Source organism: Halichoerus grypus, chromosome 7, assembly GCF_964656455.1.
Source record: "Halichoerus grypus chromosome 7, mHalGry1.hap1.1, whole genome shotgun sequence".
Classification (NCBI taxonomy): Eukaryota; Metazoa; Chordata; class Mammalia; order Carnivora; family Phocidae; genus Halichoerus; species Halichoerus grypus.
This window is the reverse complement of record NC_135718.1, coordinates 125109409-125133803: the sequence shown is the minus strand read 5'-3', so window position 1 is coordinate 125133803 and position 24395 is coordinate 125109409. Positions and strand designations below refer to the sequence as shown.

The following is a 24395-nucleotide window of genomic DNA, read 5'->3' as shown; positions in this document are numbered from 1 at the left end:
TTAAGTCTCAGTGATGAAAATGCAAATGGTGTGTCAAGATTCAGTCAGGAAACCTACTTGTCCAGAATAGAAATTATGATATATGAGGGTCTGGTTATTGAGGGTCTTCAATATCACACTGAGGAGTTTGGTTTTCATTTGAAGAAAATAGAAGGAAAATATGTCTGTTGCTTGTTGTTTGTAGCAAGCAGTGACACTGGGATTGCTGTGCATGAGATGATCTGCAGACGGTGTGTAGGACTGGAGAAGGGGTAGCGTGAGAGACTGTCAGAACCCGGACATGAGATGCCAAAGGCCAACACTTGGATGGAAGATGGTAAGAATGAACAAAGGTAACTTTGTGACAGAAGCGTCAAAAATCCTAGGGTAGAGTAATCAAGCAAGTAATCCAAGAATGGAGAATGATATTTTATGACAGAAAGACTAAAGAAATTTATTCTTTGTTGTTGTTGTTGTTAAGACTTTGGTATATTTTCTTTTCTCTTTTTTTTTATTATGTTAAAAGTACAAACCTGGTCTCCATTCTTCAGCTGTGTCAGCATAACAATAACTTTGACTTTTCTTTGGAATATCATCTGCCAAAAGTCACCAATGGTCTCTTTTAGTGGTCCCTGAGCAGCAATCATCACTTCAGGTTTCCAGTAACTCTTTAAAAAGAGAGAGAGAGAGATTCTGTTACTCTCGCTCACTGATGAAAGAACAATGGATTCTTAAAATAACCATTTGGAAATATTGTCACTTAATTTGATATCAATGTTGTTACATAAAAATATTAAGATCCTTAGACCCAAAACAATGTGATATCTATATGTAAAACACTTATTTAGTTAATGATAAGACTTAGCTAGTAGTGTGAAATCAAGTTTAGAACATACTATCTTAACAAAACTAACAAGTTTTTCTTTCCAAAACTAACTTTAAGAAAAAGTAAATGTAGTTGTAAAAAGAAAATACGTAAGCATTTCAGATTATCTTCATCATGTCTCTACTTTAATCGATGTCTACACAGTCTTATGATAACTCAAAATTAAACTAATATTCTATGACTGTGTTTTAGAAAAATTTGGAAAATAAATCCAACTTAGTGTATATGCAAAAAGTATTTACTGAATGACTATAGTTCCTTGTTAGAATTCTCCGTTTACTGAAAAAAAAAGTTATGTGACACAGACTCATTTAATCATTCAGATAATCTGAATGAAATTTTTTAGCTATGCAAATATGCAAATTCTTATTTGCCTACAATTTGGGTATCTGAGTAAGTACAAATGTTTTCAAATACTTGTATTTGCTCAAATTGTATTATTTTTCAAATTCATATGAAGAGTCCTACTGGTCATAAATTGTAACTAATAAACATTGTCTCATTTTGTATCAACACATTAGACTTTAATATCTTTAAGTCTTTTAGTAAGTTAAAATATAGTATTAAAAATTGAAATTTTGTGTCAATCAATATATATATATATAGTTATGGCCAAGTGCATCATTCTTTTATAAAATCACTTAATGAATGGCCATAAAAAATATAGATTTTTTTATAATGTCTTCTAAAACACATTTTTGAAGGGTTAGATCCTGGGCTTTGGAAATGTAAGTACCTACCATTATAAAAGATGCATTGATGTATCTACTTGTTTCCTCTGAGTCACTGTCATCATCAGAAGATTCATCTGAATCATGCTCACTCTCTTTGCTCATCTCCAGTTCATGTTTAAGTGGCACTCTGTTAAAGTCATCTATGTAAAATAAATTAGTAGTAAGTCTTTCTTTAAAATACCAAATCTCCACTTGATTGTCATGTAGAAATTAGAGAAGTGACAGGTTGCATTATGTAAATTTACTGATGTATATGAAATGAGACCCTACATAAAATTCAGTTCATATTGACCAACAAATTATAAAAAAGAAATTTAAGAAAAAGAAGCTTTCAAAAAAGTACCAAGAAAAAAATGGTATATAACACCATAGATATACAAATAGATATAATATTCCATATAATCATTCAATCTTTGACACATATACTTTAGTTTTCCATGGAAAAGCATCATTCTGCTCGAGATGTTTAAAAATACATACATAAGTGTGAAAAAGTAAATAGCTTCGGTAAAAACCTAATTTCTTAATTATATCCTGTTAACATCAAATTAACAATCTTAATTAAATAGGTATCTCAGGTGATTATTATTCAATCAAGAATATTATTTAGTCCATAATTTCTCACTGCTTCTCAATTTCTTTAATCTATAATATCCTGATCAAATGATCTGTGATCTGATTAGCTACATCATATTCAATTCCAGATTTTGAACTAATATTTATAAGGACTTCAGAAATTAACTAGGTCAACCATACATCAGTATGATTTATTTGGTTGTCTAGCTAATAGTGTGAAATCAAGTTTAGAACATACAATCTTAACAAAACTAACAAGTTTTGCAAATGTATAAAAACAAATGAATAAAATGAAAGTTCTACCAGACATAATCCTACAAAATTCTTAAATAACAGAATTCAAGTATTGAAACTACATATGCTGATCTGTTAAGTTTGATGATTAACAGTTTATAGGGTATTTTTTACCTACTGTCAATCTCTCAGATAGGAGGAAGGTATAAAGAGAAAACAGAAAGAAAAAAAGGAAGTAATGGTTGTTATTGGCAATTACCCTGAAGCAAATAAGTGAAATAAACTAAAGATGAGGGAGAACTAGTAAAGTGGACTTGGCCTTTTTTCTCCCAGCTTCAGAGGTTATGTGTTTCTGACAGTCATTTCTGAAATAATTGGTAGAAAGAAAAGACTGAATACAGCCTATCCTCCAAAGCCCACTGTGCATGTTTGGGGTGCAAAGTATTTGCTATAATTAAATTTAAATAGCCCATTAGCTATTCTCTACTGTCAACCAAATGTTGAAAACTTGCTTCAAAATCATCTGTGTGTGTGCATCCAAAAAAAGAGTTTAATTTTATCTGATGCCAAAGAATAACATAAAATGAGCTACATACATGGAATGACGTAAGAATTCCTGTTTTTGTTTTTATTTTGTTCTTGATTTCCAATGTGCTGTGTCCTCCAGCTCCTATACGAGGGAAGTCTCTGAGGGTGGAAAAATAGAATGGAACACTGCTTTTAAAATGCAAGTTGTGATTTTGTTTATTATTGTGGCAAAAGATGTTCCCTAAAGAAAAGTATTACATCAAGTTTTGTGAAATGTGCATACTTTGCCTATGGTTCATAATTTTTAAGTTTGCCTCTGAATTTTTCCTTTTAATTTTTCAGGCATTTAATATTTTTGACATGGCGAATTTGAACTCAGGATATACAATTATATAACAAAATAGGTTCCTACTTAAGAGCGGCTGGAGAACAAAATAGCATGGTTTGTTCTTGTATAAGTTGAAGCACTGTATCTATGTTGATGATTATCCATATTGCAAAAGGCAGTGGTACATTACTTGAAATGATCAGTAATAAACTCTCCAAATACAGCATTCACAGAAGACTTGGCTCATACTTTGAATAATTGATATCTCATTTGCTTACGCCTTCCCTACTGCTTTCCCTCCCATTCACAGTAGCTGATAAGTCAGCAAGACCTATCGTTTCTTCTGGGGAAGCTCTCAAACACTTTTGCATTTCTCTCTTTCTACTTAGTACAGTCCACTTTCATTTCTCACTTGAAAATACCAACAGTTTCTTAACTGTCCTCTTTATCTTCAATCTCACTTGCTCTAATCCTCTTAAAAACACGAAACAGAGTCCCACTGAGGCTCCTTAGCAGTTTGCCATCATTGGGAGGAAGCATCCAACTGCACAAAAAACCTTCAGGGATGCACTCTTGATTGTCTGTCCAGCCTCACCCTTTGATGGTCCCCTTCCACTTCAGCCATCCAACTTCCTCAACTCTGGAAAAGGGCCGAATTGTCCTTTAACTCTTGTGAGTTTTATGCTTGGACTACTCTTTTCCCTTGTCACTCTGCTAATTTCTACTTGCTTTTTAACTATCAGTTTAAATGTCTTATTCTGGAAGATCTCTCTGCCTGCAACCCTTTCTTCGCATTGGTCCTTAAATAAATATTTGTCAAGTGGATGAGTAATCTAAACCAAAAGAGCTCATCATATACAGTTCAGTAGGATTTTATACACACACAAATATATGTGCATGGGATGTATGTGTGTATATATATGTATATATTTTAATATGGTGCACTCTTTCAAACTAAATATGGCACCCCGTTTCAAACCCCATGCATTGCTGTGTAACTGAATGAATGAAAACCTCATCATTGACTACTAGGCCACTTGAACTCACCTTAATGAACAGCATGGAGGCTGATGCCTTGGAAAACATCACACTTTTTGCTTGTCAGAATGGTCACCCAGGGTCCCCAGCCTCTAGCCAATACCCAGTATTATAGATAAAACTAATGGATTACTCTCATTTAAGACAGGAAGGGTTTTTCACACTTTAGTCCTTGCTACGAGTCTCAGCCTCCCAGTGCATCCATATTTGCTAGAGCTCTATTACTAAATAATTATCTAAATAGTTATCATCAAATACAACTCGGTCTCTTACATCTCACCTATCAATGTCTTCCTGTCTTCTCTCTGGTACTCAGGGTCTGTCATCTGTAAACTGCCATCCACCTTAATGCTTTTCTCCCAACAGTTCCTTCACTTTTTTTGGTTGGGGAAGGGGGAGGGGGTGGTACACCAGGTGAAACCTGAGGGTCTCTTGAGAACATCACCAAAAACTCAGCAGTAGCTCTTTTTTAAAAAACTGAATTCCCCACTCATACCCCATATACATCACAGCTTGAAGGAAAGATATGTACTGTCTTTGCTACCTGTTTCTGCTTATAAACTGGTTCTACTCATTTCTCCTTCAAAAAGCCCAGTTACTTTGATTTTCCTGACACCATGTCATATTTCTTTGACCTTTGTTAGAGGCTTCAGGTACTGATTACTGGATCACTCCACCCCCTTTAATTTTAGACTTGCCTAATTTTTCTCCCCAGGTCTGTCATAATTCTTGGTTACTTCAACGTTGACAAGGATGATCTATGCAACATCTAGTCTCTTCTTAGCTTCCTTACCTCCTGTGCCCTTTCCCTCTACTCTTCCGCCATCCACTTTCTCCATTCTACCTTTGTAAGTTTCATTTCAAGCATTCATTTAAAAATTACAATTTCAACCATCTCATTATTGAAAATTACCTCTTTTCTCCCTCCTTCTTTATCTAGTATCTTCAGTCTAGCCATGTGCAATTCTATCAAAACCTTCCACATACCATCCTTACTACTTTCCTTATGTGCCCCATGTCCTTCTGTGGCCAATTTGCTCTTTATCATCCACCACTATATCATACATTTGCGAACACCCTCAATTCCTTTTTCTCCAACTTTCAAATAGTCACTTTAAGAAATCCTAGATGAGTTTAACCCAACCATCTGTATACACAGCCCCTATTTGTAATGTTTCTATATAAAACAATAAAACCAACTGACTCTCTTTAAATTCATGACCATAGATTTCAAATGATCCAACAACAATTTCCAGCAATCTACTATCTTCGCCTAGGGAGATTGCTTTGCTACTTTGGTATAACTGTTTCATCTACTTTCCCCTTCCTCAAGCATAAGTTCTTCTTTGCCCTACTCACTCCTGTCCCCCTAAACTTTTTAACTGATGATCTTGCTTCATACACTCTTTAGAAAGAAAAGGCAATTGACAAGAACTGCCTCAACTTCTTATCACCAAATCTACCAAGTAACCTACATCTTTCCTCTCATTTCTCATTTTCTGTCTTCCTTTATGCTTAAATGGAATAATTTCACTGTTTCTATCAGTTATAGTCACTACCTGTGACCTGGGTTACACTCTCTCACCATGTCCACCTGCAAATCACTTTGGCTCTTGTGCCCAAAACTGTACTTGACACAGAGCAAAAACCTAATCCTATTTGTTCAGTGACAGAATTTACTCTTTCTTTTAGTGACTTTACATACGAATGTTTAAATTACATTTATAAGTGTTTTCAAACAGCATATATGTATATGCGGTTTAGCAGGATTAGTGTACTGAAATGTGGTTGATTTGTCAGCTAAAAGAGCAAGAAAACAGCAATTAAACATCTTTCTACTCAAGACTACTCTGGTAGCCTGCTGGTTCTTCCACTATAATCTTCTGGGGGATTGTGTTACCTAATTACTGTATGCTCCACCCCCCCTCCATCCTCACTTTGAACCAAAACATTAAACAATTCTGCATTTGATTAAAAACATGTTCCTGGTCTTGTGAAACTCTCCAATTTGACCAGTTTGGTAGTTTACAGAAAGTTTCAGTAAACTGGAAAATCGTAAGAGAAAAGTTACAAAACTTTTTTTTTTTTTTTTTTTTTTTTTTTTGGACAACTGAGCAATTTGGAGATAGCTTTGAGAATTCTCTGAATGAGTGAACTACATCCTGGGCTAGCTTTCAGAGTAATAGCCCAATGAATAGATTAGGACACATGTATTTATACTTTAGTTTCTGTCTACCAGCTCCAGCCAGTTAAACTTCCTAAGTAGTCATAAACTCCTCTAATTATTTCCTTTACAAACCAAAACCAGATGTAGTTTTAAAAGGTGAGATGCTACATTGCCTTTGGCGGACCAATTTTGTGGGTATATACTATTATTTTGACACTTTATTTTATACCAGCTTAATGAGAAATGGTTAATAGTGTGGGCTGTAGACACAATTCTAGTCTCTAGACACATTAAACAAGTCTCCTACGTAACAGCTTTGCACTTTCAGGCATTTCTCTTAAATTCTCTGTGTCTTAGTTTCCTCATCTGTGCTCCACTGGTTATGGTAAGGCCCAAATTCAAGAACCATGTCAAACATATAGCGCAGCACTAGAAAATAGCCCTCAATGAAAGTTATCCATAATTATTATTATCACTATTGTTATCACTATTATTACCTGGAATTCAGCCTCTAGTGGAGATGGCTCGCTGGGTGGATCTCTTTTCTTCATGTTAAATAGACACGAGTGTAATTCAGACAAACTCACTTCTGTTTCCCCAAATTGATTGTATTCCACCAAGGCCTGATGGATCAAGATATACTGTGCCTACAATTCCAAAGAAAAATATGGATAATTAACCAATAACTTACAGTCCTATAAATCACATTTAAATAAATTATGCATCTCCATAATTTTGCTCATATTGGGACAATGTATGCAAAAGAAAACTGATACCTATAACATTTGAGTATTATGGAATTTGGCTCTCACAATTCTCTGGAATGTGAGCAAATTCCATATCAGATTTTTTTTCCAGGAAAAAATAGCTCGCTAAATAGATTAAATATCTACTATATAGTGCATAACTTCTATTTTATTTTTAAAAATTAGAAAAGCATTGTCTGTTACTCCCTTCAGTGATTATTATTGATCCACCAAGTCAAATCACTAATACATAAAACTATAATAAATTTCACACTGTATCTAAGAGGAAAAGAATGCAAATTGATATTCCATAGAACACATTTTTTAAATTTTACTTTATTATGTTATGTTAATCACCATACATTACATCATTAGTTTTTGATGTATGTTCCATGATCCATTGTTTGCGTATAACACCCAGTGCTCCATTCAATACGTGCCCTCTTTAATACCCATCACCAGGCTAACCCATCCCCCCACTCCCCCTCCCCTCTAGAACCCTCAGTTTGATTCTCATAGTCCATAATCTCTCATGGTCATAGAACACATTTTTAAAAAGAGTTTTCTAGAATCTTTTAAAACAGAGGAATTTATAAAAAAAAAAACACACTATGCCAAATCTACATTTAACGACTCCTAACTTTTTATCATATTTGAATCCACTATTTTTAAATAAATGACATATTTCTGATAAAGTTCAAGCCTCTTTAACCACTTACTCCAGTTCCCTGACTTTGACTGTATCCTTTTACCCCATTTACTTTTTCCATAGGAAATAATTTTTCTTTTTCTTTTTCCTGGTTGACAATCTGCTTTTATACTTCTGCACTAATATTTATGTATCTATAAACATTGTACATTTTTTGTGTGCTTCTTTAAAGTTCTATAAATTGTATCTTATATGTTTCATTCAGTGATTTTATTCACTCATGGTATTCATCTGAGCATCTATAGATAGATACAGACCAAGAGTATTCCTTTCAACTGCATAGCATGCATTGTAGGGCTTCCATATGTCTACATTTTGTTTGCCCTTTCTCCCATAGATATGAATAAAGTATTTCTTTTCTTTCTTTCTTCTTCTTTTTTTTTTTTTTTTGCTATTCTATCGATGCTGAATTCAATGAACATTCTTGCACATGTTTCTAGTTGTGCATCATTTGCAAGTGCTTCTCTTGAGGATAAACATACACATAGAATTGCTGGGTCAAGTGAAGAAATTTTCAATAATAACCATCACTTACAATTACTGGCTACATACATGTGCCAGGGACTTGCTTACATACTTTCCTTGGATTACCTTTTCATCAAAACTCTGTAGGGTAAATATGTCATTATCTCCATTTTACAGATGACTTAACTGAGGCACAGAAACATTAAAAACTTGTGAAAGGATGCACAGTGTTAAGAATTAAAGGCAAGATATGAACTTTGGAAGTCTAGTTCTAAAATCTGAGCTCTTAATCACTATACTATCCTGTCTCCCTGTTTTTAATTTTATGAGATTCTGCCAGATTTGTTTTCAGTGTTTTTATTTATTTATTTTTCCTTTCTGACACCTGTAAATGGTATTTTATTATTTATGTATTTGTTTATATATTTTAGAATCACCCTTCTTCTACAGTACTTTTAGCCACTAATGCAAAATGCTTCTAACTATGATTGGTGCTTATCAATTGATTTAGTTTTCAGGAAATTAAAAGAAAACTATTTTCACCCACTGTTTGAAGTGTGACATCATTAGTTTTTGATGTAGTGTTCCATGATCCATTGTTTGTGTATAACACCCAGTGCTCCATTCAATACGTGCCCTATTTAATACCCATCACCAGGATTTTTTTTAAGATCACTATTCCCCCCACAAAAAGATTTCAGTCAAAAAGCAAAAGGGAGAATAGAGATCGAAGGTTAGCACATATCTCCATACCTCCACTTGAACCATCAGGCATCTCTGTCTCCTTAGCTTGACGACATAACCATAAACATCGACTTTGTTTTCCGCTTCCAGGCCTTCTAGCATGGCATCAATTCCAATGTAAGTGCCTGTGCGTCCAACACCAGCACTGACAAAACAAACAAACAAACAAACAAAAAAAGTGAAGGCATGATTGTGGCAGGGAAATGAGTGGAAAAGCTGACGGGGTGAAGCAGAGGAAAGAATAGAAGTTTCTCCTCACAGACTGTTTCCCAAAACAGCAATTGCCAAAGGGAAGGATGTCCCTAACAACCTCAAGGCAAGGATTGGAATAGCCCTGGCGCCTGCTGTGGGGCTTCATTTACCTGCAGTGCACCACAATGGGGCCGCTGAAGAAGTTGCTGAAAGCGTTCACTCTCCTTCGAAGCTTGAGAAGCAGGTGAGGGTCTTCAGGCACCCCATGGTCTGGCCAGCTGGTGAACTGAATGTGAGTCACCTCTCTTCCAGTGGCTTTCTCTTTTTTCTAGGCAAGAGATAATATTTGCTTTGAGATTTTTTTTTCGAAGCAAACTACCTGACAAATAAGTGGAAGGGGGGCCAGTACCCAAAAGTCCTCATGCAAGTTTTTCAGCCATGATAACATTTTCCTTTCCAATGAATAACCAGTAGTTGAGATGTCATGCAAGGTTGGCATGCACTGACCAGTAAGCAATAACTTACCAGTGAGGTAAGTAAGGTATGGTAAGTTAGCTGAGGCTGCTAGGAACTTTCATGCTGCCATGCCAAAAACAAACAACAAACACACACACCAAAAAAATGGGGGTGTTGGTGGGTCGAAAAAGATATAAAGCAAAGGCCATTCTCACAGCTGTTTGAAATACTTCCGCTTGGTAGGCCAGGACATTTTCTTCATGTGAAGAAAGTCTGATAAATTATTCTGTTAATGCTGTATTTCTTAGGCCGTCTTATATTAGAAATGTCAGGGAGGGAGACGACGGGGGAGCCAACTGGGAAAGGGAGACAACTGGGGAAACTCAGCCCCAGACTACAGCTCACATTTGTCCCAATTTCAAGGTAACCACTACAAAATGAGTAATTCATACTTCTCTGAGCTGGTATGAAGAAGATACCCCTACATTTACATAGCAGAAGAAACAACAAAACTTGGTTGGTTGTAATTTTCTGATAGGAAATAATTATATTAAATAAGAATAATAATGAGACCAATCAATATAACCAGATCTACATATGATCCATATATGTGGACAGGGGGTCTCATGCCTAAGTCCATCATGTATTTTAGCATCAACTATTGATTGGGACCAACTGTCCCACAGCCCTCTGTGGGCACAGTAGTTAGTAAAGCCATGGGAGCCTTAGAAGTCCTTGGAAGAAACACACAATTGTTGGGGGGTATTTTTTGCATCTTTAACCCGTTTTAAGATACATTCACATCCATAAAGTTCATTCATTTAAATGATAAAATGTTTTATTATATTCCCAGAGTTGTAAAATCCTCACCACTATCTAATTACAGGACATTTTCATTACCCCCCAAAAGAAACCCTTACTGATTAGCAGTCATCCCTCCTCCTGCTTCATTTTCCTCAGTTCCAAGCAATCCTAATCAATGTTCTGTCTCCATAAATTTGCCTATTCTGGACTTTTCATAAAAATGGAATACTAGGGGTTACCTGGGTGGCTCAGCCAGTTAAGTGTCTGACTCTTGACCTCAGCTCAGGTCTTGATCTCAGGGTTGTGAGTTCAAGCCCCACATAGGGCTCCATGCTGGGCATGGAGCCTACTTAAAAAAAATAAATTAAAAAAAAAAATAACAAAAAATGGAATCCTATAACATGTGTGAGGACCTCCATTTTAACTATTATCTAAGGCCACACTGACAGTTTTCTTTTCCAAACTAAACATTTCATCTTTACTACATAGTTGGAATTTTATATTTCTTACAGCAGTCTCTAATTGTGCCATTTGTTTTTTGTTTTTTGTTTTGGAGCAAAAAAGTTAGGTTTATTAAAGCATGGGGACAGGACCTGTGGGCAGAAAGAGCTCTCTAATTGTGCAGTTTGTGTAAGTATTCTTTCCATAATAGTAACAGGCCCATTGAGAAAAGGGCCAGTTTATCATTCATTCAATACTTCAATCATTTATTCAACACCGTTAGTGAGCTCTTTTCTTTATATGTCAAGTCACAGCATTATTTATATATATATATATATATATATATATATATATATATATATATTTTTTTTTTTTTTTTTTTTTTTTTTAAGAAGGAGACTGGGGTGTGGGGAAGAGGAAATCTTAAGCAGGCTCCATGCCTGGCATGGAGCCCAATGTGGGGCTCAATCCCATGACCCTGAGATCATGACCTGAGCCAAAATCAAGAGTTGAACGCTTAACCGACTAAGCCACTCAGGTGCCCCAACAGATACTTTTGATATGATTTGGACAAATACTACTTTCACCAGTGATTCAACTTGACCCTGTTGGCTCGTGTTATTGTTCTAAGGTAACCCTTCCTCATGTAGGTTGTTAAAAATATTTTTTCTTAGATATATTATAATTTCTTACATTTAATTTCATTTCATAATTGTATTTTTAGACAACTCATATAAAAATAAAAATTAGGTAATAAAACAAACTCACATTTGTAATGTTCAACTTCTGAATGATATAATCTGGACATCTTTTGTGCTCGGTGATCTTTACAATGACATCTCCGAAAGCCCGTGTACCTTCTTCCATTGATGGCCAGTATTCTGCACACTTGTTCTATATTTCAGAAAATAATAATAATTTTGTTTTTTCATTAAAACAAATTTGTTTTTGGAGATTCTTTAAAAAACAAAACCAGCAAAAATTATTTATCTGAAATTCTCAAAACATTTGTGTATTCTCCTTTAAGCACAAATACACCCTAAGCTGTGATGCTTGAAATGTATTCCATTTCCCATTAACGTGTCCTGAAAGATTTCTTCATACTACCTAGCAGAAGGATTATCTTCCCAGGCTTAGCTGCATATTAAAAGGGGATGGGCTCAGTTGTCAGCAAAAATGATGCGGTTGCATGTGGTTAATTTCAGGCTGGAGGATAGGGAGGCTTTCACGCTTCCTAAAGTCCTATTACATGAATTACCACCTATCTGCCCAAGGACAGTTTTGTTTTAAGTATTCACAAGTACTTGTGAAATCAGCACACTGAAATATGCTAAACTTATAACAATACTGCAAAGAAATGGGAATCAAATGTAAGTCCCACAATTAAGCAGAAACACTTAAACTTTATTCATATATACATTTAGGTATGTACATATTTTGTTTTTCTACATGTATGAAAAGTTTAAATCAAGTGTTATACTGATTAAAATAGAAAACTGTCCGTTTTAGTCATCAAGCACATATATGTGGGGTTTTTTTTGAAATGTGATTCAACACTCTCTTTTCCTAACCTCAATCTTCACACTATGACTCTTACCCTGTTTCCTTCTTCACATCGAGTGACCATGACAATGACCGTGGCTTTCTGTTCCCAGATCATCCTCCAGAAATCATCAACAGTTTCATCCCTGGGACCTAGGAGGTAAATAAATGCCAACTGATAAATATCTTCTTAAAAGTGCTGTGAAACAATTTTCAAAAAGAATGTTAGACTATCAGATAAATTACCTTGTGCAGCAATGTATTTCCTGGGTTCTTTGAAGCCCTGTTCAAAACACACACAAAGGTGTATCATTTATTGAACACTCAATTATTCATTTACATGCAAAATTGTGAGTTACAGGATGTTGATTTAGATCCACCATTTCTTGGTTGCGGATTTCTCTGAACATTTTCAAATTTTAAAGGGGATTTTATTAACACGTGGTCACCCACTGAACTGTGCAAAACATATTAGCATTTACAAACAATATTCATGGCTTTTAGAAACTAGATTTCATCCTCATCTGGGATGGTGCAGCAATTTATAAAAGTAATCCAGACATTCTTATATTTTATGTCCTGCCAACCTTACAACACCATCTGTGACAATTTAAACCATCGTACAAGCCATATAGTTGCTTTTGGGATTTTTCCTCAATTTCTTTCAATAAATCATTCTGAGATGATCCACACACTTCTACCATTTATTTTTTTTAAAGATTTTTATTTATTTATTGAGAGAGATAATGATAGAGAGCATGAGAGGGGAGAGAGTCAGAGGAAGAAGCAGACTCCCTGCTGAGCAGGGAGCCCGATGCGGGACTCGATCCCGGGACTCCAGGATCATGACTTGAGCTGAAGGCAGGCGCTTAAACAACTGAGCCACCCAGGCACCCCACACTTCTACCATTTAACTAGTGCTGGGATAGACTGCGGATTCCCTAGACTCCTTCTCTGCCATTGTAGATAAAAGATACAATAACTTTCATTTAATTACCTACAATGTCTGCTTTTTCCATTCCTATTATCAAAGCAAAGAAGGAGTACAGAGGCAGATAAGATATTGTGCTAATTTCTTCCAAATTATCCCATATTCCTTAAATTTACCTCAACAATCAGAGAAGCCCTTCAGAGAGATAACCTTTGCCCACTCGATGAAATATAGTTACATGGGCCACAAAAATTCAGGATTAATATCAGTAACTTCTTGAAACTTCTATCTCATGATGTAGTATTATTCATATATTAACTTATTTGACACTTATTTATTGAGGGACTATAATATGTCAAGTGACTATCCAAAAGCTGAAGACATGCTTTTCAGGGGCTCCCAGCTCTGGTGGAGAAAAATAAGTATTAACTCAATACCGTGATTACCATAGATATTTGAATAGAAATTCTAAGTTTTTTTTCAGAGACTACCTAAATCCTTATAAAATCTGTTCTAAATTTTCTTTGAAAAACAATGTGGAAGAAACACTAGGTACTAAAATAAAGTTTATCAGTGCTAACTGTGAAAACTTACAGAAGTTACCTGCAGAATCAGTTAAAATAGAGGTTAAAATTATGACACATACTTGTAATTATCTTTAGACCATGACCTCACATTTGTAAGTGTTGCTTGTCATTATAAACAAGCCTTTTGATGATCATATTAAAAAGGAATAAAGTAAGAAATTGTATTGTGAATATCATGAACACATGTCAATGGAAGAGATATTTGTTGCTTGGGATAGAACTTGCAGAGACAACAGTAAGCAAGGATACAAAAAGTGTCATGTATCAAACAAAGTGGATGGGAGGCGAGACATTTGCACTGGTTAGAGTGCCATCTCTAGAGACAGAATGCTTGAGAGGATAAATCCCAGCTCTGCTTCTACTTGCGAAAAATGGTGAAGAAGCATGTTTCATAAACGATCCAAGTAAAAAATATTTTTAAATTCTGCTATAATTTTACGTAATCCACGTGTATAGGATTGAATAACATTCCTCAAAAACTCATATCCAGTCAGAATGTCAGAATGTGATTTGATTTGCATATAGGATCTTTGTGGAAGATGGGGCTCTACGGACTGAGGACAGGCCCTCATTCTAACGACTGGTGTCTTTATGAGAGAAGGGGGACATAGTGATGTAGAATCACACAGGAAAGAAGGTCAGATTAGGGTGATACAGCTGAAAGCCAGTGAAGGCCAAGTATTGCCAGGAGCCACCAGAAGCTAGAAGAGGCAAGGGAGGGTTTCCCTCAGACCCTGCAGAGAGAGCTTGGCTCTGCTGACAGCTTGATTTCAAACTTCTTGTCTCCAGAATTTTGAGAGAATAAATTTATGTTGTTCTAGGCCACCCAGGTTTTTGGTGCTTTGTTATGTCAGTCCTAGGAAACTAATACATCATGTGAATGAATGAATAAATAAATAAATAAATAAATAAATAAATAAATAAATAAATATGATTTGACCATTTTACCTACTTCACTGAAAGTTTATATATTCACGTAGATGGAAACAAACCTCAATTTCAATTTTTTTCTCTAAGAAAAGTTTGTGAATTACCCTATAAACCAGCATAGACAGTAGCATGATATACACTTTGTCAACCATTTGACTTTCAAGACAATTTTTGTTCGTTACTCTTTTGGCAGTCTGTGGAAATAAGCCTCCTTCATACATTGCTGGTGGAATGTAAATTGGTACAACCCTAGTGGAGGACCATTTGGAAATGTCTTTTAAAATTGCTAATGCATGGGCGCCTGGGTGGCTCAGTTGGTTAAGCGACTGCCTTCGGCTCAGGTCATGATCCTGGAGTCCCAGGATCGAGTCCCACATCGGGCTCCCTGCTCGGCAGGGAGTCTGCTTCTCCCTCTGACCCTCCCCCCTCTCATGTGCTCTCTCTCTCTCTCTCATTCTCTCTGTCTCAAATAAATAAATAAAATCTTTAAAAAAATAAAAAATAAAAAAAAATAAAATTGCTAATGCATATTCTCTTTGACCTAGAAACTCTTCTTTTAGGAATTTATCCTAGATATACTAAAACCCAGTGTAAAATAATGAGTCAAGATTATTCATTGAACCATTGTTTGTAAAAGCAGAAGATTAGAGAACACATTTAATGTCTATTAATATAGGAACCGATTAACTAAATCACAATTCAGCTACAACATGAATGACTCAGAAGATATAAAAAAAGATGTAGAAATGCTCTACATCCACGCTCAGCAAGCTACAACCTTGTCTGATTTTGTAAAAAAAAAAAAAAATTGGAACACATTCACATTGCGTATTGTCTCTGGAAGTGTGGCAACTAAACTTCAGAGCTAAGTAGGTGTGACAGAAGTGCTATGTCCTGGAAAACGCAAAATATTTGTTGTCAAGTCCCTTACAGAAAAAATTTTGCTAATCCTTGCTTTTGTAGTGACATTTTACATATATATATAATATATATATAAATACATATATATTACATATATATTAATATATATATCACATATGTGTATAAAGCATGGCACAGAAAAATGTGAATACCATGTTAAAATTTTTAGGTAAAGAAGAGGATAAAGAATGTTGGCATATTCTTGTTTATAAAGAAACTGGCTGGATCAATAAGAAACAACATAGAGGTTACTTCTTCTGGTAAATGGGAAATGGGGCAAATGGTGGATTGGTGGAAGGAAGATTTTTTTCAGTCCCTCTCTATTTTTATACCACTTAATAAAAGTGGTATAAAAATAAGTTATACCACTTAACTTTTTTTTTTAATTGTGCGGTGCTTTATTTATTTAACAATTATATAATAAATAACATTTTAAAATATTTTGGATACATTAACCATATGCAGCATTCCATTTTGGGTAAATATAATGAACAAATGATCTGGGTCAATGAAGAACATCTCTGCTGAAATGCAATGTTATATAACTGGAGCACAATAGTTTGGAGTCAGGCAAACTTGGGTTTGAATCCCAACTCAACATTTTACTAATTGAACAAGGGCAAGGATAACTAATTCACCAGAGCCTCCCAGTCCTCACCTCTCACCTCTACAGTGAGCATGGTACACATGGCCAGGGAAAATGTGGGGCTCTTAAGAGAAATACATACATAGATCATTTTGTCTAATATCCAGCACAGTGTAGGCACCAGAGTATTTTAATTATTAGTATCTTTTTTTGGTAGAGAAAAATTCTATAAAATACCTAGTACCAATAACAAATAATATTTCTTGCAGATATTAATGATTTTTTTGTTTATCTCAGTGACCTTAGGGGTTTACTTCAAACTATTTCTTTTTTTTATTAATTTTATTTTATTATGTTATGTTAGTAACCATACATTACATCATTAGTTTTTGATGTAGTGTTCCATGATTCATTGTTTGCCTTTAACACCCAGTGCTCCATGCAATACGTGCCCTCTTTAATACCCATCACCGGGCTAACCTGTCCCCCCACCCCCCTCCCCTCTAAAACCCTCAGTTTGTTTCTCAGAGTCTATAGCCTCTCATGGTTCGCTTCCCCCTCCAATTTCCCCCCTTCATTTTTCCCTTCCTACTCTCTTCTTCTTTTTAATTCTAATAATATTTCTAAAATTTTGCCATGACAAAGAAGGACTGAATGGAGTGCATAGATACAAAAAAAATGAAAATGATCAATGGCAAAACAACAAAGATAGAAAATAATCTGGCAGTTATGCATTTTTACTCACATCAATATAGCTGGCATTTATATAATTTGACCCTGCATCTCCATTTATATCAGAGAGTTCAACACGGTTATAATCATCTGTTCGAAGAAAAGAAATATACATAAGTGAAATAATGAATAATCAAGTAGCCTAAATATATAGAGATCCAATTCTCAATGAGTACTTACAAGGAAGGATGTCAACATAACGGTTTTTGTTCTGGTTAAAGGGTTTTCGAGCATCCTTGATAGAAAACTTGCTGAACACCCGTGGAATGCTCTGAAAGACATGAAGATCCTTTGGGTCATAGCGGATTCAATAAAAATAGTTTTCCCCTTGCCACTTATCATTTTGAGCAAAAGAGACATCCTATAACATATTTCCTTTATGCTGATAAGCAAGCTGTTTCTGGTAATTGAAATTAACACTATTAGAAATTATGCAAAAAACACCTAAAAAATGAATGATGGGCTACTTTGAGAATAAAACCATGAGTGAGAGCAAGTTCAGAATTGATTACCACTTTAAAATTCATTTAAAAATACATACTTGGATATTTACCTAGACTACAAGTACAAAACTGGCCAAATATGTTTTGTGACACAACTTCATAACTGATAATGATACAACGAAGAATTATTTTGAAATATTTACTAGTTCCATAAGTTTCTCTTCTGTTCTATAAATAGGTTAATAATGTCTGCTTTAACTATGTTGCAATATTAAGTGGGACAAACTACAAAGGCAAATAGTTATATAATACATTTAAAATGGAATGATCTTGATAACTGAGTAAATTTCTCATCATATATCAAGAGGAGCACACACCTGAAATTCAGCCAGAAAAAGTCTTCCTTCATCAGCAATCTTCCTCTTGTAAGTTTCCAATAAAATATCTGCGTGGATTGGCTCCACACTCATCAGTTGTTTTTCATCATCTTTAAACATATTAAGGATTCATGACCAGGGTTAGGTCTATCTTTCAAGTGTTCACACAAATTTCATTAAATTTGTAGCTTAGATTAACACTTTGCTTCCTTCCTCCTCACACATATTCTACCTGGAAAATCTCACTCACCTACAAAGATTCACTTATAAAGCCATGACTTCTAAATGTTGTGCTCCAGCCCTCTTCTGGGCTTTATATTAACCTTTCAGACTGTCTCCCAGATTTTCCATACAGTTATCCCACATGTGCCTCAAAGTCAAAACATTAAAAGTAAAAATTATGTTTCCTTGACTCTAGTATTTCAAATCTCAGTAAACAGGATCACCATTCACAAACTAATTTAAGACTGAAACTTCCACGTGATCCAAGATTTCCCTCCCCATATCCAAGTCCAAGTAGGTCACTGGGTGCTTTCAATCCCTTCTGCCAGTGGTCAGGGGCAGGCAGTCCTCCTCATCCATGTAACTACATCCTCCGAACTCCTCTCCTTGTCTTAGTTTTTCCTCATGCTGATTTATTTTAAACTGCCCCAAAATTAGTCTTCTGAAATACAAATATGAGCATGTAACTCTACTTGTTAAAAAATTATAACACTATTATTAGTGTTCCATTGCCTAAATCTAAAGTTTGAATACTTAATGTAATATAAAAATTACTATACTTATGTGTCTATATTATAGCTATTATATTTTCCTTTTTCCTTTTTTAAGTTATTATGAAATTTTGTAAACATACAAATAAGAGAATATGATTAATACCCTGATACTCAGGACTCAGCTTCATTCGATATTCCCTTTACACTAAGCTATGAACAAGTTGTGCTTATCTGTTATGCTTCCAGGGTATGAAACACATTATATGCTATGCTTTTTTAATAACTTAGTAAGGAGTAAAAATACATATTAACCATAAAGAGCTACAGTTGTATATGGCTCCTAAAAATAAGTTTCAGAAGAATAAGAGAATGTGAACTGTCATACATACAAAAAATAATTTTCTTCTTTTCACGTTAATGTTCTCTATCAGGTGAAGAAAAAAGATGTCTATTAGGGTTGCACATTTTTCTTATTGTCTGTGGAAATTTTCTATCCAAATACTCTTATCAAATTAGCCATGTGCAGTTGCTTCTTTGGGTTGTTGGGAATCTCTGATATTCATTCATTCTGAACGTAGGGCCACCTTTGAGGTTTTATGGAGTCTGGGTAAGTTCTAATGCATGCAAATGGACAATTAGTATCAACTTTGAGATAAAAGTCTTCTTTGACACTTCCTAGTCTGCCTTGACACCTTGAAATTGATTCCTCTTCTCTGCTCAGGACCTTGTTACTCTTGTGCTCTTCATTCTTCCCTCAGTCTATCAAAACTAATTTTCAGAACATTTTACCTCATTCATGCATGTATTTATTGACATGTTTTGAATTCCATATACTCAGATAGGTACTGGGGATAGAGCAGTGAAATGAGAAAGAAAAATCTCCCTGTCTTCATATCCCTATCTTACATTCTAGTTAGGGGGGGGAGAGTTAACAAAGAAATAAAATATACAATACAATATCAAGTAGTGATAGATTTTGCAATGGGAAATAAAGTTGAGGAACTCTAAAGAACCAACCCTAATGCTTTTGCCTACTGATTTGGTACCTGCTCTTACAGAGGGAAACCCTTTGGAGACAAATTAAAATAAGACAGAGGAGTTCTTAAATTTTTGCTGTCTTGAATATGAGAAAACAAATCATTTTCTTTACTGTAAACATAGTTTCAATCTTTATCTCCATCCCTTCTTACTGGATCAAAAATCACATTTAAAAATTTAAAGAAATAATGTAAAAGTTGAAAAAGAAGAGAAAAAATGGAATTCCTTTTTCTCTCCTAAGTCAAATTGCAATTTTGTGTCATGCCCATAAATGAGCCTTTAGTGGAAAAGTCACATCCCACCCTTGCAGAGACTTGAGCACACTTACTACCTCCTCCTCTATGAGACTTTCCATCTGTTCATCCATCCACCACTCCCTCATTTGTTGATCTAATGTCTTCCCCAATCTTAGAAGACCCAGATGCCTGCCTTTCCCACTCATAGTCTTCTATCTTTCCATAGAACCATACACATTCAATCACTATGGCATTTACCAAATTGCTGTCATATTTGTTGATATTTTTGTCATCCTCTATTAAATTTTAAAACCTTTAAGAGCAGAGTCTCTTACTTGGTCACTGCCATATTTTCATTGTTGGCACAATATTTGGCATAGAAAATTCATAGTACTTACTGATCTAATAACTAGAATTTATATATATATAGAGAGAGAGAGAAAGAGAGAGAGAGAGAATGAATTTAAGTTTCATCATTGTATCAACAGAGGAAGTCCAGATTATATTTTTTTAAAATGTTGAATTCTTATTTAAAATGAATGGATTCAAATGTGAAGGGGATATTCACCAGTAAAAAATATGTATACTTACCCCTTTCAACAAGTATAACCTCTTCTTCCATATTGCTGTGAAAATAAAAAATGTAAGGTTTTTTTTTTATTATTTTTTAAGAAACACAGAGTAAAGTTGGGATTCAATTTATATTTACTGAATGTATTGAAGGAAGGAGGGAGTGGAAGCAGGGAGAATAAAGAGGAAAGGAGAGGAAGAAGAGAGAAGAGGGAAGAGGAAGGGAGGGAGGGGAGGGGAGAGGAAGGGGAGGGGAGGAGGAAGGAGTATGGCAGGGGAGGGAGGAAAGAATGAAGGAGAGGAGATGGAGGAGAGAGAGAGGAATAAAGAAAAAGTAAGGGAGGAAGAAACCAACCAGGAGTTGTCTTCTAAACTCAGTTAAGACTAAATTTTTTATTTTAAAATTCTTGTTTTTCATAAAATGTAGTTGTTCCTGGCCAAGGGAATATATACAATTCCTTAGATAGTTCTCTCTTTTCTTTTTGCCTTTATCATTTCTAGATCCCTCAGACCTACTTTGTACTAAAAGAATAAATATCTATTCTTTTCATTGACTATTATTTTTAAAAATCCATAACATTATTAGTAAATGTAGAAAATATTTGTATTTACTATAAACCAAGAAGACCACACTAAGTTTTTGATCAAAGTCACTGATGAACTGGACTTCTTGCTACTTCTCATTCTTTACTTAACTGGTTCTAAACTTGCCCCATAGATGGATGCTTTCATCATTATTACTATTATTTTTCATTTTGAAATCAACTCTTACCTGGACCTCTTGTTGCGCAGGTCATAGATTTTATAGAGAACATAGAGCAGGCATAAGAATGTCACAATGATCAGAAATACCAGAAATATAATCAATGCTCTAGAATTATCTAGAAATGAAAAATAACACATGAAGAAAGCTTATTATGTCAAATATTTTGCTGGGTTTTGAATATCGCCTTTAAAGTACTTTCATTTTCATATGTTCATTTCTTTTAAGACTTTCAAAAAAATAAAACTTTTAGAATGAGACCAAATACAATAAATTCTTGATTTTGTGTATTTTGCCTATATTATTCAAAACAAATAAAAACACCTAATATTTTAAGGGAACAATTAGAATATAGAAGAGAAACTCTCTTTTCTTCCACAAAATACTGTTCCTTTATGCAACACTATCATTTAGGCTTAATTCTCTTTCTTTCAGTCATTCCATTTTGAAGGGATAAGAGAGGTAATCTAGTTATTACAAATCTCAGAGAAAAATTCATATAGTTTAACTTTTGCAGAAGCAGATAGCCTCCTAAAGGGATCAGAAAGACTTCTGTCCTACACAGATAAAATTTCCCATCTACTCACTAAGGTATAAAATCAATTAACCAAGGGACAAAAATTGTTTCATTCTACCATTAAGATTACTTATCCTGATGTAAATTTTCACCAAAGTTTAACATGAAATCATGCCCTTCCCAGGAGAAAAGGCAGAGAAAAGAGAATGCTAGAGGAAAACACAGGCAGTAACCTCTTTGACCTCAGCCATAGCAACTTCTTACTAGACACATCGCCAGAGGCAAGAGAAACAAAAGCAAAATGAATTATTGGGACTTCATCAAGATGAAAAGCTTCTACACAGCAAAGGAAGCAATTAACAAAAATAAAAGGCAGCCTATGGAATGGGAGAAGATATTTACAAATGACATATCTGATAGAGGGTTAGTATCCAAAATCTATAAAGAACTTCTCAAACTCAACACCCCCCCCAAAAAAAACAATCCAGTGAAGAAATGGGCAGAAGACATAAATAGACATTTTTCCAAAGAAGGCATCCGGATGGCTAACAGACACATGAAAAGATGCTCAACATCATTCATCATCATGGAAATGCAAGTCAAAACCACGATGAGATAACACCTCACACCTGTCAGAATAACTATAATATTAACAACACAGGAAACAATAGATATTGGTGAGGATGAGGAGAAAGAGGAACCCTCATACTCTGTCGGTGGGAATGCAAACTGGTGGAGCCACTCTGGAAAACAATATGGAGGTTCTTCAAAAACCTAAGAATAGAACTACCCTACCACCCAGCAATTGCACTACTAGGTATTTACCCAAAAGATACAAAAATACAGATTTGAAGGGGTGCATACACCCTAGTGCTTACAGCAGCATTATCAACAATACCTAACTATGGAAAGAGTCCATGTGTCATCAACTGATGAATGGATAAAGAAGATGTGGTGTATATATATATATATATATATATATATATATATATATATATATATATACATGCAATGGAACATTACTCAGCCATCAAAAAAAATGAAATCTTGCAATTTACAATGATGTGGATGGAGCTAGAGTGCTTAGTGAAATAAGTCAGTCAGAGGAAGACAAATACCATATGATTTCACTCGTATGTGGAATTTAAGAAACAAAACATGAACATAGGGGAAGGGATGGAAAAATAAGGTAAAAACAGAGAGAGAGAGGCAAACCGTAAGAGACTCTTAACTATAGAGAACAAACTGAGGGTTGCTAGAGGGGAGGTGAGTGGTGGGATGGGCTTAATGGGCGATGGGCATTAAGGAGGGCACTTGTGATGAACACTGGATGTTATATGTAAGTGATGAATTAGTAAATTCTACTCCTGAAACCAGTACTATGCTCTATGTTAAACTAACTCGAATTTAAATAAAAACTTGGACAAATTTTTTTAAAAATAAGTAAAAAATAGATGTTATCAAAGTAAATAAGAAAGTAAAATTTTATTTAAATAAAGGTAGAAAATAATAATAATAATACAAGGAATTTCCTCAGTCAACAGCCCCTCTAAGGATCACAGAACTTCTAATCAACTTCTCCTATTGTCTCACTATGGCTTTGATCAGACTGCTTATAAGAACCAAACTCTCAAGGAAACCCTAACAAGAAAGGGGGATTCCAAAACAATAAACTGATTTACAATTTCCAAAATGTGACTAACAGGAGCTCCAAAAGGACTACAGGAAAAAAATGGAGCAAAGAAAATTTCTCAGAGATGTAAGTCTCCAGGTCACAAAAGCCAATAGTATCCAGGAAAAGGAATGAAAAAAACCAATGCAAGACCAAGAATAAAGAGGAAACCCTAAAAGTTCCCAAGAGAAGAAAAATATGAGAATATAGAAAAAGAATGAGAAACGGGATGACATTAGAAAGTAATGCTGGATGCAGGAGAACAAAACAGAAATACTTTTTCAATTCTAGATTTTTTAACTTAGAATTCTATGCCAGGTCAAAATATTGATCAAGTGCCAGAGTAGAATCAAGCATTGCATTTTTATATGAACAAGAATTAGAATATTTTCTTCTTACACTAGAGAATATACACCAGCAATTTTTCTTTTTTAAATGAGATTCAGATGTAGCAATTCTAAAAGAGGAAACTAATGAAGGAAAATTTTACCACAGCAGCTGAGCTGTACACCTAGGGAGTCCAAATCAGTACAGGGGCCCCAGGAGTTCAATTGGGAATGTCAAAATCCAGATGAGGAAATCTTATGCCAGGGAAGCTCAGGAATACTTTTCTGATAGGTGTATTCTTGGTAAGTCCCAACCCAAGACCTCCCCTGAAGAAGATGTCACTATTAAAAAGTCATTATAACTATATGTTGGTTAATTGAATTTAAATTTTTCTTTAAAAAATGTCGTATTATTTATCTCTAATGAAAATGCCATTGAGAGCAAGAAGTCAATAAAACTTTTTCTGTATTCTGCAAAAAG

General features: G+C 34.8%; 1 protein-coding gene across 4 annotated transcripts in view; it reads right to left on the bottom strand.

Annotated features, from left to right (window-relative positions):
• The window catches only part of PTPRC (protein tyrosine phosphatase receptor type C), a 118241-nt gene that overhangs the window by 6027 nt on the left and 87819 nt on the right, over positions 1-24395 (bottom strand). For all 4 annotated transcript variants that reach the window (XM_036068576.2, XM_036068579.2, XM_036068580.2 and 1 more), the window contains 14 exons: positions 21409-21517; positions 20658-20692; positions 18077-18186; positions 17437-17527; positions 17270-17346; positions 12816-12852; positions 12625-12722; positions 11796-11921; positions 9497-9654; positions 9144-9279; positions 6968-7117; positions 3006-3096; positions 1606-1739; positions 513-647 (listed from right to left, as the gene is read on the bottom strand). In XM_036068576.2, coding sequence (XP_035924469.2) covers positions 513-647; positions 1606-1739; positions 3006-3096; positions 6968-7117; positions 9144-9279; positions 9497-9654; positions 11796-11921; positions 12625-12722; positions 12816-12852; positions 17270-17346; positions 17437-17527; positions 18077-18186; positions 20658-20692; positions 21409-21517 — 1487 coding nt within the window. The remainder of the gene's footprint in view (positions 1-512; positions 648-1605; positions 1740-3005; positions 3097-6967; positions 7118-9143; positions 9280-9496; positions 9655-11795; positions 11922-12624; positions 12723-12815; positions 12853-17269; positions 17347-17436; positions 17528-18076; positions 18187-20657; positions 20693-21408; positions 21518-24395) is intronic.